The 13950-nt window shown below is 39.4% G+C and overlaps 1 protein-coding gene across 2 annotated transcripts; it reads right to left on the bottom strand.

Annotated features, from left to right (window-relative positions):
* Positions 1-79: 79 nt before the first annotated feature.
* Positions 80-13950, bottom strand: LOC145768482 (actin-binding protein WASF3-like). 2 transcript variants are annotated; one of them, XM_082579984.1, is made up of 9 exons: positions 13862-13950; positions 10745-10867; positions 8484-8645; positions 7818-7971; positions 6026-6152; positions 5350-5507; positions 4520-4827; positions 3911-4030; positions 80-3106 (listed from the first exon to the last, which is right to left on the bottom strand). In XM_082579984.1, exons 2-9 carry the CDS (start codon positions 10848-10850, stop codon positions 2949-2951), a joined length of 1293 nt encoding a protein of 430 aa, XP_082436110.1. In that variant the 5' UTR covers positions 10851-10867; positions 13862-13950; the 3' UTR covers positions 80-2948. The 2 variants fall into 2 exon arrangements, with proteins under 2 accessions (XP_082436110.1, XP_082436109.1); XM_082579983.1 differs by lacking the exon at positions 13862-13950 and having other exon boundaries at positions 10745-10901.

Below are 13950 nucleotides of genomic sequence, written 5' to 3'. Positions count from 1 at the left end.
TTGACTGTTGAAGGACCTATAGCTCTATTCCCTTACAACATTTCCTTGAACACATCGTATTCACCAACCAGCGCGTCATGATAAGTTCTCTATTGATTTGTTGTAAACAATTACGTCAGCACACTTGATCACTTCTGACGGCTGATATGAAAAATTTGGTCATCAACTCACTTCTTCAAGCAATGAACGGATTCTGAAACATCAGTGGTGAACGCATGACGACGTTAGAAAATGGCATACGGTAATACCATAAGAAATCAAGAGAACTGATTTTGGCTTGTTGGGTCCATCAAATATTATACGACATGGCGGGAATCACCTCCTGTGAGAACGTTGTCTTGTTTGTAAAAACGACATTGAGTGTGAGGTCGAATAATTCACAAAATATTGCAGATCTACTTTGGTTGATTCGTTAGAATATGAACAGTTCGTTTCAAACAGTTCCACCTCTTACCCAGTGGGCCATAACACTAAAAATATGAAATTCTTCGACAACACAAGTTTCAGTTAGTTTAATGCCACAGATTAAATTAAAGTGCTAAGCTTCAGCGGCATTTCGTAAGTTGGTTAACTTTGACAGCGGTCGTGGGCGCATACAACCTTTTGTAGGGGAGAGTGGCCCCACGAGATACAAGGAATGAAACATAAATATATATATAAGGCCCGTCATGATTAGCGCACACAATTGAGTCAAAGATATAAAAACAAAATTGTAAAGCACATAACTCTCGACTTCATGGACTAACTCAACAAGAAACACACGTTTCAATTACAACGCGAAACCATATCACAAAACATTCAGCACATAATGATTTTTGACGAACACTAAATTCACATGAACACACCTTGCTGGCCCCATAAACCTACATTTGTCACTCGCTTGTGTCAACTCCATCCAACTTGTTTTGGAACCTTCTTGCAAATTGTGTCTCTGACTAAACAAACGTTTGACGGAGGTGAAAGCGCCACCTTGTGGTGTAAGTTGACGGTTAAAAAATAATTCGTTGATGACATCACGGTACAAGCTCCAGTTGAGAAAGGGGGAAGCCCAAACAAATTGTTCAAGCTCTGCGGATGATAAAACGTTGTCTCCCATCAGCCACGATCGTTGTTGGAAAAACAAAAAGTTATGTCTTTCAAAAGCATCGAGCGGTAATTCTTAAAAAGTACAAATGACGTAATAAATCACTTAATTCGGTCCCAGACAACAAAATGCGTCAATTTTACATTTATTCATTTTTCGTCTGTAGATGTTAAATCAATAAAAGTTTGACGGATTTTGCTGTCTGGGGCGTTTTCACGTCATAAAAATTAACACATTTCAATATTTGAACATCATTGCTACGTTTCCTAGGTGGTAATCAACGTAAATAAGACAAAAAAATGATGTCAAAAACCATCTTTGTATATCGGCGTGCCTGATAAAGCAGGCCAACATCCGCCACTCAAGCATCCATCACAGAGGTGATTTTGCTATGCATAGGATCCCAATGTAGGATTAGTGGGAATTTTAAGGGTTTCTGTAAACGTATTAATTTTAGAACCTTTGCTAATACGGTATTTAAGCATTAGTTCATTCATTTAAGAATAATTGAGAAAATCTTTCAGTCAGGGTTACTTTTATTAGGTTAGGGGTTCTGTGAAAGGATCGTAACTACAAAAAAGGTTGGGAACCACTGCTATGAAGTGATGCGTTGTAGGACCATCCAATCAACACAAAACCCACTTGGAAGACCATTGTTATTAGTCAACGTCGATAATCTACAAATGACAAGACACGACCTAGCGAAGTGTTGAAAACGGGTCAGAATATTAAAAATCGCGTTTTCAAGCGCAAACATGGTTGAAAACAAAACGTGTTTGATCGCAAACTCAAATTAAACTTTGCTTCAATCATACAAGAAAAAGATAAAAAAGGTGATTCTGCAGAATTTAAACACTTTCAAATACAAAGCAAGCGCAAGTTAGTAGGAGATTCCCGGTATCTTTCCAAGCCTCCCAAATGAAATCTCATCCAGGCATTGACTGAAACAGCATAACACTATTTAATGCCAAAAGCATTTCAACAGAATTGTCAAACGTGTTACCCATTTCAAGTAAATAGTCCACTTGGAAGCGCAGGGAAATGAGCTAAATTGTTTAATTAAATTTAAAAGTATATTTCTAACAAATAGACCAGCAAGGATGGACCCAGGCAGCAAAATCCGTTATTTTTACATTAATTTAACGTCTGCAGACGTTGAATTAATGTAAAATTTTGCTATCTGGGGATGCATGAGTTGTAGAAAATTATGCAAGTTAAAACATAAAAAAATGTACTTCTCTAACATATCAAAGAACCGGATCGTTCGCCGGTCAGGAATGTGGTCGATTGCTTCTATGACGTTGACGGCAACTGGTGATGGAAACGTCGCAATGCGAACGATTCTACAACCTGATTGATCACGCCTACTTTGTTTTTGCATCATTTCAACGTCATTTTATGTTAAATTCAAACGCTATGAGGTCAACGGTTCGGAAAACAGTTTTGCTGCAATGAAAAACTCTAGAGCAGCCATAGGCTGTGTACACTATCAATCCAATTTCACAACAAAAACACCCGGAACTTTTGGAAAGGCATGACTTCAAATATTCAATGAGCGAAAGCTAATTTCGTCATTTTGGTAAACCCGAGAGGATAATATCAGGACCCAGACAGCAAAATTTGCCATTTTTACATTGATTCAACGCCTGCAGACTTTGAATCACTGTAAAAATGACGAATTTTGCTTTCTGGGGAAAGACAGGTTTTTTATAATTTCATATGGCTTTTGATCTTATGAGGATAAATCTTTCATTGATCCACCAGTCAATAACTTGGGGTCATACCCTGTTGCTTAGTAACAAGCTTCATTTAATTGCTAAGCGGGCAGGCGTTTATTTTCCCAAGAGCAGCTTTCGATTATTCTTTAGTCATCCCACTCGCCATCCGACATATAAGAGTCCGACTCCGAGTCTGAAAACTCGACAGCGATACGACGGGCCAGGATGGAAGCCACGTCATTTTTGCCCGACAGCGACTTCGCTGCTGTCCCTTCTTCTGCTTCCACCTTCTTCAAGTTGATTCCTGTTGGGAAGATGAAGATGTGACGGTTAAAAACAAGTAAGTGAAAAATAAAGTTACGCTTGTTTGGATACTAACCCAGTTTGCAAATGTTACAGTACACTACAGCAAATCAGATTTTGTCGAAACACTTTGTTTTACATGGATCCAACATCTGCAGAACTCTAGCATACGACGCTGCGCATCGTTTTGTTACTTCCTTGAAGTAGACCAGGTGGTAACAATCAGAAAGCGTATGATAACAATTATTATCATCTGTTATGTTTTGTCAGCTTCAATGCAAGCTTTTGATGAAAATGCCAAGAACAATAAAGCAAAAGGTTCTGTTCTAGGTTTTTTTTTCGGTCATTGACCGATTTTTTTTAGCAAAATGTTCGAAAAAAATATAGTCAATTCGGTCAAAACGTCCGAAAAAAAAAACAACTTTTCTCAGCGAAACTTAATGTTGTAGCTAGTCAGGGAGTGCAAATTTTGGTTTGTATCAGCTACTTGAAAGGAAATATTTTCATCAGAAAAAATGACCGAAATAAATAAAAAATGACAGAATTTTTTCAAGTCATTTCGGACAAATGACTGAAACGTCTCAGCAAAAAAAAACCCAGGTAATCTGTTCCAGATTACAGAGCCTTGGTTAAAGCCGGGAGTCGAACTAGGTCCGAATAATTTGAAAGCCAGCACATGATCCGCTGAGCCATCCCGCCGCACAAAAGCAACGCAAAATAAACAATCATGATCTACAAACAATACGACTTTTCTCAAAGTAGAAAAAGGGGTGTATGCTGCACTATCAGGTGTTATTCTCCTCACCTTCTCGGATAGCCTGAAGCAAACCTCCTCTGCTGTCCACTACTGGTGCCCTTGTTTCTGTCTTGTTCAGCCTCACATTTGCAAGCTGTGCTGCCATTCCTCCGGTGTTAGCTGTGGACGCTGAAATAGTAATTTTGATGCTTTTAAACGTAAGAACAACACAAGACAACAGTAACAATAATCTATTGAAAGGGATCGGTCTTATTTTAAAGTCTATGTTTTGAAGAAAAAGCCATTTCCATTTTATGTTTCATCCTAAACGCATTCAGGATAAAAAGCGAATACCAGCTACGCCACGCAAAAAGTTTCGACATGCAAAAAAATAATGAAATTATTTACATTTCACAAATCGCAAAGCGGCTTCAATGAGTAGTTGCCAATGTGCAAAGAGAGAGACTACTCCATTTGAGGAACTATATAATCATGTCGATGAATCATAACATGAGACATCTATTCTGACCTCCATTTCAAAATGCAACGCGGCTGTGCTACAAAGAAAATGTATTGGTCACACAGACTGTAACGTGGTCTTAAAATGAATTCTTTGGTAAAGCCATCGGATGTCAACTTTGTAGCATTCAACCAACAAGTATGGGTTAGTTGTATCACCTGTCAGATCATCTGGTACGGGGGGAGGGGCAGGTGGTGGGGGAATGTTTGTAGGGGGCGGAGGGGGTACACAATCCAGGGGTGGGGGTAAAACATTATGTGGTGATGGGTAGTCAGGGATTGATCCATTCATCGGAGGCGGCAGGGGAGGTTGCGGGAGGTCTGTAAGAGGAGGAGGAAGATCACTTCTCATGTGAGGTGGAGAGGGAGGAAGATAATTTTCAGGAGGATGCTTTGACTTGACACTTGAAGATCTCCTGGAAGACCTGGTCGCAACTGCTTTCCCATCTGGGGATGTGTGCTTGGACCTGGAGGATAGGAAGAATATTAATTGATAAATAACATCCACTGGCATCTTCTAGATTAGAATGTGTTATAGAAACGGTAACCTTCAGAAAAAACTCAAATATTGCATCTGTGAATCTTCAACCTCAACAATATATTCTTGTTAGTTCATTCAATGGCGAATATTAATGGAAAGTAAAACTATTTGCTGGTGAGTCTGGGCAATCCAAACGGCGCCTTGCGTCATCAATTTGGTTGAGAGGTTCCAGATCGGAATATAAAGAAACTAACACATCAAATAGACTCGTGTGGAACATATTTTGTGTAAATGTGCGTTCCGTGCAAGCAAATGGTCTTTCATCACAGACGGTGTGTGTTTAAAATAAAAGAGTAAAATATTTATGGGTTAAAATAGAGCACAAACCACTAAAACAAATTCAACACAAAATCAACACAGGATAGAGCAGAGGAAGTGGCTGCACCGGCAGATTATTGAAGCGGAATTACTGATTGTCGAATTCACTGCTTAGATTCTCAAGACTTACTTGGCTTGATTGCCAGTTGATGCTAGATGATTTTGTTGCACATTGACGGCCGAGTCTACTAGTTCCACACCGTGCTTCATCTGTAAAGCTTTGAGGCGAGAACGTGGTACAGCTGCTTTCACCTTCACGTCTCTCCGGTAGCTCGGGTTGGCTTTGCGCTGTGTCACAAATCATCGTTATGGCTATGTTTAACTTTTGGATGTCTATTGCGTCTTAATTTGTGATAAACTATTTACTATTATCAGCAGCATCCAAGATGCAGTTGCCCAACCAGCATATCAGCCGCTTTTACGTTGATTCGACGCCTTTAGACATTGAATCAATGTAAAAATTGATTCATTTTCTGTCTGAGTGCATTCGCCATCCTCAACCACCACACATAAACATCAGTAGTAGTAGCAGTCCAGTTTTAATCCGGTGTTGTTTTAATCCGGTTGATGTTTTAATCCGGTTAACCCGTTACCGAGGGTGGCCGGATTCACCTCCAAGTGCCATCACTTCGATCTGTCTAAGTGCCATCACGTCATCGTGCCATCACGTCCTCTCTTGTCAAGCCCACATTGCTGCTTTCCTCCTCATCGGTATGAAGTTGATTTCGTCAACCAATAAATTGAAGTTTTTTTTTAGGTTTTGCAAAGAAACCACAGTCTTCACGGACCACAACACCCTGACAAACCTCTTTCTTTCTTTGTTCCCGTCTTTTCTCTTTGGCATCTCGCATTTCCTTTTGCATGGCTTCTCTCCATAGGTTGAAGAAGTAATCAGGGTCAGTGTAGATCTTGAGCGCGTCCTTCCCATCGTCCCTGTGAAACATATTCAACATTTGAAGGCTGCAGAGGTGGTCAGATCAAAGCCTGAGTACTTCAACTTGGAATTAGAAGCAACAAAATACATGATGGCTAATCCAACAAAATGTAACCAGAGCTAAAAACCTTCGCAGATTTATTAATGAAGTTAAATTATTAAAGTACCTTCGCCACCATGTTCTGGCAACAACGATGTCTGGATGAATGTTGCAAAATATGTTTTTTATAAAAAAAAGGTTTGAATACAGCATTCTTTGAAGAAACTGTTTATTGGCATGCAGTGCATAAAGCGTTTTGGTACGTGGGAAAGAGCACATTGCAGCAATACGTGGTAAGAGCAATACACAACCGATATACTGTATTCTAAACGAAATTGCGTTCTGTGCCTGACGCACAAAACAGCGTCTTGAGTTTTTAGCTGACTATATGCAAATGTGCATTTCTTACATTTGAACCTGAGGAGGCAGTTCCAGTATGGTACTGCAGCCATGCTCGCGATGAGCAATGTGAGGCTCACACTATTACGAAGTTCTTCGGATCTGGCGTTTGCAATTGCGGAGGTAACAGCCCAAGTAATTGAACATAATAATAAATTACGCCTGGGGAATATAATATACATACACAAAGACGCCTGATGGAGAAACAGGGTATTAGTTTTTTATCATTTAATGCGTTATCTTCCAAAATTTACATTGGTAATTTATCATATTCCATTTATTACATGGCGCCGATTGCCAGATAAATTAATGTAGAAGACCAGATCAGGCCCATGGGTCATAGTTTGGTGGTCCCAGGTAGAGATGAAACAAACGCAGTGGCAGATTTGTCTGTGTCATTGCTGTGTTACGACAGGAAATCGTCTCTATTCATGACACAAAGGCTAACGGGCTGCACAAATCAGACTACAGGAAACTGTAGCTTGTTTAGTATATCACACAATGCATGCTTGCTGTAAAGCCAACAAATAAATATTGAAGATTTCACAAATTAAATGATGTATTTCATTGTCTCTTCAACAGACAAGAATCAAAATATCCTTGCAGCTTAATGTATTAAAATCAATGTAACAAAGAATGGCAACTTGTAGAATAAAGAACTGAGACCATGAAAAAATACACAAAACAGACGCAAAACAAAATGATAAACACACAAAAGAATTATGCAGTAACAATGCAACGTCAATAAAAAAATATTATGCCACTAAAATATCCATGCAGTCAGCTGTTTAGAAACGTCTAGTACTGTATAATACACAACAGACTGGCTGGCAAAGCCGCAAGGAGATCCGCGTAGCTTTTAAACTTAATCGAGATTGATGAAGTATCATTGATGTAGAAAACTAAGTGAAGATTTCTGTTTCAACGCCAACACAGCCGACAGCAAAATCTGTCAGTTTAAACTGACGGATTCTTCTGTCTGGGACAGTCGTAAATCTAAACAACTTACACAGAAACAATATTTAATATCTTTTCAGGAATTACAGCTTTAAAGTTTTTTTTTGCAGATTAAATTACAGTTGTAATATTCAATATCTTTTCAGGAATTATCGATTCATTACTTTTTGCATGTTTTTCATACCTTCTGATGATCCGTTAGGTGAAACAATTTGTAAAGGCTTCAGATAGTAATAACTATATTTGAAACAACATGACCTATACAAACCTGAATTGATTGAGGTCGTGCAAAGGTGGAGGCTTGTCAGCCTTGTTGTAAGTTGCTCGTAAAGTTTCCGAAAGTGACTCTCTTGAAACTATTTGTTGGTCCGTTGCTCCACTAGATCGAAAAGCTTTTCTCATGTTTATGTCATGAAGAGACACTGAAAGTTGAAAATTAATGAACATATTTTATGTAAGGATTTCAAAATAAACATATCATAAATGCCAACAAAATACCATTCTCATATTCAAGGCAAAAGAAAACACATCATAACATTCTTCTGTAAACTTTGATCACTAGAAATCACAGAGTACTAGTCTATGCATTGCATAATTGTAAAATTCTTGCAAGACATTTAAACTATTATAATGCTAAACAAACAAGCATACGAAGCATGACTCTATTCAAAGTATAAATCTAAAACTGAAATGCTCGAAATATGGAAATTGATTTGACAGAAACTGTGCTGAAACTCTAGAAGTTACATTCTCAAGCAATTCTTGTCTTTCCAATTCTACTTATGTTTGAATAAATTTTTGATATGGTGCCGGAACAGTATATTCTCTACCAATCGCATACTATATTCAGTAATTCTGGACCGGACCAAATTGGGCCTATTAACCATGGGCTCAATAAGCAGGAGACTACTGCAATACATTTCTCCTGACTCACCTTCTTCTACTGTAGAATCAAGCTGGGTAACCTTTACATTGAGTCTTTCAATTCTATTGTGAAGTTGGCTGGCTCTGGCATAGAATGTATTGGCTTCCGTAAACAGCTCTCCAAACAAATCCTCAGCATGTGAAGATAAGGTAGAAAGTTGAAGAATAACACCTAAATACAAGTTTAACCATTGTAAGTGAGTTCCTGGTTTATTACACCTTTAAATATACTGATCTTGGAAAAGCTTTACATAATCATAACATAAAAAAACATTATAAGAATGAAATTGCATCTAAGTTTAATCTGAAACAAACATCTTATTTTCAACAAACAATATACAATGTAGAATATTTGAAATACAGTAGAATTCGCCTATAACGGCACCTTTAGAGGATTGCAAAAACTGGCGTTATAGCCGAATTGACGTTATAGACGAACTACCGCAAATTATTCTAAAACTGTCTTTTGATTACAGAAAGAGGTGTATAATCTAGTCAGGTTTACTGTGTACCACCAAACTGACGAAAGTCACGCAAAAAATACAGTATACAAAGAAATTGCTTAAAAAAAATAACCTACAGCGAAAGGTAGCCTACAGGAAATTTGCGCAATACAGCTCGTTACATACAGTAGTTTGTACTAGTACTAGTTTATACAGTACTGCACGTACAACTGTTGCTTTGAGTTGTTTAAAGGTCAGCTGTAGAGCTGCTTTCGTAGCAAAATAAAGGGAAGACATTTTGCAAGTAGCAGCGCTAACTGGATTAAAAGACTAACCGTTCGTGGTGAAGGTGATGGCTTAAAGTGACGTTATAAACGAACAAAAGACGTCTGGGGACCAATAAAGGGTGCTGTTACATGCGAATTGACGTTATAGGCGATGCTGTTGTAGCCGAACTACAATGTACGTAAAAGATAGGAATTCTGCCGGGACCGAGCGAAATGTGACGTAATAGGCGAATTGACGTTATAAACGAAGCCGTTATAGGCGAATTGTACTGTATAAAAATTGGGTCTGCTACTATTCGGTGAGTCCGATTCGGTGAGTCCGATTCGGTGAGAGCCTTTTTCGGTGAGAGCCTTTTTCGGTGAGAGCCCTATTCGGTGATTTTTTTGAATTTTTTTTTGAAAATTATCGGGTACCGTAGCCTAATTAAAACCCTTAACCCCAAACTCCCTAACCCCTAACCCAAACCCCCCAAAAAAAACCAAAAAACCCCAAACCCCCAAAAAAACCCCAACCCCCCAAAAACCCTCCAAACCCCAAACCCAAAAACCCCAAAACCGCAAACCCCAACCCTCAAACCCCCAAAAAATCCCAATCCCAAAAACCTCCAACCCCAAAAACCCCCAACCCCCTAACCCCAAACACCCCAAAACCGCAAACCCCAACCCCCAAAAACCCCCAACCCCAAAAACCCCCAACCAAAAAACCCTCAACCCCAAAAAACCCCAACCTCAAAAACCCCCAACCCCAAAAACCCCCCAACCCCCTAACCCCAAAAACCCCCAACCCCAAAAACCCCCTAACCCCCAACCCCAAAAACTCCCAACCCCAAAAACCCCCAACCCCCTATCCCCTAACTCTATAACGGCAATGATAATTAGGCTACGGCGCGCAATAATTTAAAAAAAAAACTCACCAAATAGGGCTCTCACCGAAAAAGGCTCTCACCGAATCGGACTCACCGAATCGGGCCATTCCGATAAAAATTCTACAACAATTTTCAGAATTTCAACTCAACAGCATAATCTAAATTTAAAAAATAGTTATTACGAGAAATTTACACCATGAATTTTTAAAGTAAACCGATTGAGCGCTTCAACATTTCCACTCTTGCCTCAAGGAAAATAAACTATCAAACTCATCGAGGGGCAAATTAAAGTATTTATCACTGAGGTTGTTACATTACACTGACAATTTCAAATTACACCAATGCCACCTAATTCACAATCTGGGTAGATTGTAACAGTTGTAAGTTCCCTCAAATGGGTTTCCAGATAAAACGTTTGTGAAAAATTAAATGCAACAAGACCCTAATGGATGAATTGACACAGCAGGTTTGTTAGATGTAGACACCAATTTCTCACTAAACGTTTTACTGTTTCAAAAATATGATGAAGTTCTTTACCTAAAACTGGTCAAATGATAAATTTAGAAAACATTGTAGCCAACTAGATATAGCCAAATTAAAAAAAGCTTAAAGTCCTGAAGTACAACCCTGCTCTCAAAGAGGTCAAAGCACCAGATATGTTTTCAAACTTCCCACCTGATAGAGTGTTGTTAGTGACACATTCCAGTCCGTTCCTGACACTCCGTGGTATGGACTGCCTGCACAGCATAGCAGGCTCTACAGCCCGCTTGACCAATGGCATGTTGTCTGTTCCAAAGTCTGTTTTCACATATTACATGTACTAACAAAATACAATTAAGATTGCAGCTTTAAAAAAAACAAAAAAAACTAACTTATTGCAATAATACAATGCATATTATCATCATCAAAATTTCAAAATAATTTAGCAATTTCCTTTCAGCAGTTAAATTCAATACAACAGACAACTGAAACAGGGAAGGAGCACATAGTCATCAAGTCAGCTGTTCCCATTACTTTGTCTTGCCAAAACACAGCCGTGCACTCTGGAATGATGTCAAGCTCACATTCTCACCCACAGTACATAATGGTTATTGATTAGTTCTGTTCAGCAAACAATAGCCCTTAGGAGGGCCGTATACAGTTCTTCAGGTCTGCTACTATTGGGAGAATCCAATTCGGAGATTTACATGTTGCAATATTGTTGATTCCTTTATTCCTTATTATTTTGAATCCACTTCAATGGCATAATCATCATTAATAACATAAATACTGTTTTTAGTTAAAACATCTTGCAACACTGACAATGGGCATTCAGAAGTATATACCCCTGTAGAGCTAGTCCGAGTTTTTATAGGTAGACGCTCAGATTTTTGCTAAACATTTATCAGCAATATTTCTTGGTGTGTGCTAAACTCTGTCTTGTTTAAGAAAAAAGGTTGCAAATGTAAATGAAAAGAAATAAGTTTTATATCTAAACGCAAGTGGAAAAAAAGTTTGAAATACAAACAAAGAGAAGAAATGCTGACTTGTTGAAGTTGGCAATCAAACATGGCCTACCAGCATAGGCGTCAATTTTTTCTTAGAAGAGAGGAATTCTGGGTGGGCGAGAGTTTTTAAACAGATTTCATTGAATGTGTATGTTCGTAAATTCGCAATGGTTAGTTTCACAAAGACTGCGTTTAGCGTCGCTGCAGCAATTAAGCTTTAAGAGGTTTGATGTTTGCTTTCTTGCGGCCTTGCGATCTTATGAGCGCTGCTAAACTAAACAAATTTCTTTTATGTTTTCCTTTGCGACCTAAAAAGCTTGTGACCTGTTATCTTTAAAGTGGCGCTTCCGTTGGTCTGTGGCAGATAACCGATTGTTTTCTGAGGCCCACAAACAGCAGCTACAGTAAAGTACCATCAGGGTTAAGATGCATCAACTGGAATTCGGAAAAAAAGCTTCCTTTGCAACATACGACCTTCCCGAGCCAGAAGCTGATCCGGCAGCATGCTAACGTCAAATGGAGCAGTAGAGATCCATGGCTCATGCTGTCTTCTACAACTACTGGTGCATTGCCTGAGACATTGACTTCACCACTGACCATCCTTGAAGCACTGCTTTCTTCATCAATGTCATCTCTACGTTCATTCGTGCTGGATGTGGCTTCTTCAGCGTTGTCGGCTGCGTAGCCGAGTGGTGAGAACGTCTGCGCGACGTTCGAAAGGACGTGGGTTCGACACCGCTCCAGAGCACGCGGCTGTGTCTCGGCGAAAGACACTTAAAGGCAAGCCAAAATAAAGGGAGCAGCTGACTTGAAGACTATATGTCACTTCGCTGCTTCCTGTCTTCTGGTGTATCGCATCTGTGATCGCAGTGTACTGTATGTTATCGCAATGGGCGCAAATAAAAGCATGATTATTATATTCAGCGTTATCATCTTGACGCCTTTTGGAAGCTGGTTTTAAGAATGCGTGAATACATGTTTGACTTTGCTTCATGTTTAACTTTTCAATAATGAAATGACAACATCGCGCGGTGCCCCAATTTATACCCAGCATTAAGTTTGTGAGGAAAGATTTGTAAAAAGCGATTGTTTCAGTACGTCTTTAGTTTGTATCGGTTATTTTATTGTCATGTTCATTATGATGTCGTATTCATATTTCCTTACGCTGACCCGGAACTGAAGTTTGATTGTGACATAATGAAAATGAGACCTTACAGAGAAAAGATCAAACGTGGCTTTCTCTGACCAGAAATTGCAGCGTGTGGTAGTTGCCGTAGCTATAACAATGCAGTGAGTACCGGTACCGCCTTTTTTCAACGCAGCGTTGTTGCGGAATTGCTTTGTTTTGTCGGATACCTAGCGAGAGACATAGCGTAAAACAAGAAGTTGCGCTGCAGTTGGTTGGATAATTCAGCGTTTAACAAAATCGGAAATAATTGTAACGAACAGTTCATAAGTGTCATGAAAACAGGGCGGCAGGGTGGGCGCCGCCCACCTGGCCCACCCTATTTCGACGTCTATGCCTACCAGTGTGGTAGTTTCGGAGGCCATTTAATGACTTTTCAACGGCCGTAGCCATGATAGCCACCAGGAGCATAGAGGCCTGCGTTACATTACTTACCGTCAACCGGGGTGACTTTGATCAGACTCTGTTTTAGCTTTGTAATCGCCAATTTGAGTAATTGGGCTTCGCTCAAGTACTTTAGACCACATCCTTAGAATTTGAGCGAAGTCCAGTTACTCAAATTGGCGATTATAAAGCTAAAACAAAGTCTAATCAAAGTCACCCCAGTGAACAAAGTCACCCCGGTTGACGGTACATGTCATTCGGTTGTTAATGCTATCTTTGCTGTGATCAGGAAGGTGCAATAAGTTACCTGTTACTATTGTTATTGCCTAGCCAACATGCCGTAAATTACATCATTGATTTATGCAGCCATTAAGATTGAATACAACAGAAATGGAATATCTCAAAACAAGAACAATTATTGGAGCTGGTATACAAGTCCTCCCCCACCCCACCACCCTTGGCAACTCATGACAAAGACATGACTCAACCAAACATATAGGGTGAAACTGCTTTACCTTTGCTTTACTGTTCACACACTTCAATTCACATGTTTTGGTCAATTCCTCTTTGTCATGAGTTGCCAAGGGGGGGGGGGGGGGACTTGTATACCAGCTCCCAGTTATTGGTACACATGTCGACACTTTGTAGGCCTACATCACCAATTGCCAACGTCCTTTAACAACAGTCACTAAATATGATCATTTCAAAGGCTGTGGGTATGTTTTTGAATCTTACCGTATTTGTGTGCACAATGTCAATCTTTCTCGACTGCTTTCAGCATCAGTTTTTTTATTGGTTTATTTGTGGTAAAAATCTTATTGCTA

The sequence above is a fragment of the Aplidium turbinatum genome, chromosome 4, assembly GCF_918807975.1.
Source record: "Aplidium turbinatum chromosome 4, kaAplTurb1.1, whole genome shotgun sequence".
Lineage (NCBI taxonomy): Eukaryota > Metazoa > Chordata > Ascidiacea > Aplousobranchia > Polyclinidae > Aplidium > Aplidium turbinatum.
Note: the sequence above shows the minus strand (reverse complement) of the source record. Positions and strands in the feature narration are given on the sequence as shown.

Bases quoted from the DNA above. Each gene is read 5' to 3' on its own strand.
- LOC145768482 (XM_082579984.1), bottom strand. From the start codon at position 10,850: ATGCCATTGGTCAAGCGGGCTGTAGAGCCTGCTATGCTGTGCAGGCAG. The intron at 5,508-6,025 runs GTTTGTCAGGGT...TTTGTGACACAG, and splicing joins GGGAACAAAGAAAGAAAGAG to CGCAAAGCCAACCCGAGCTA. The intron at 3,107-3,910 runs GTGAGGAGAATA...TCTTCCCAACAG, and splicing joins GCTTCAGGCTATCCGAGAAG to GAATCAACTTGAAGAAGGTG.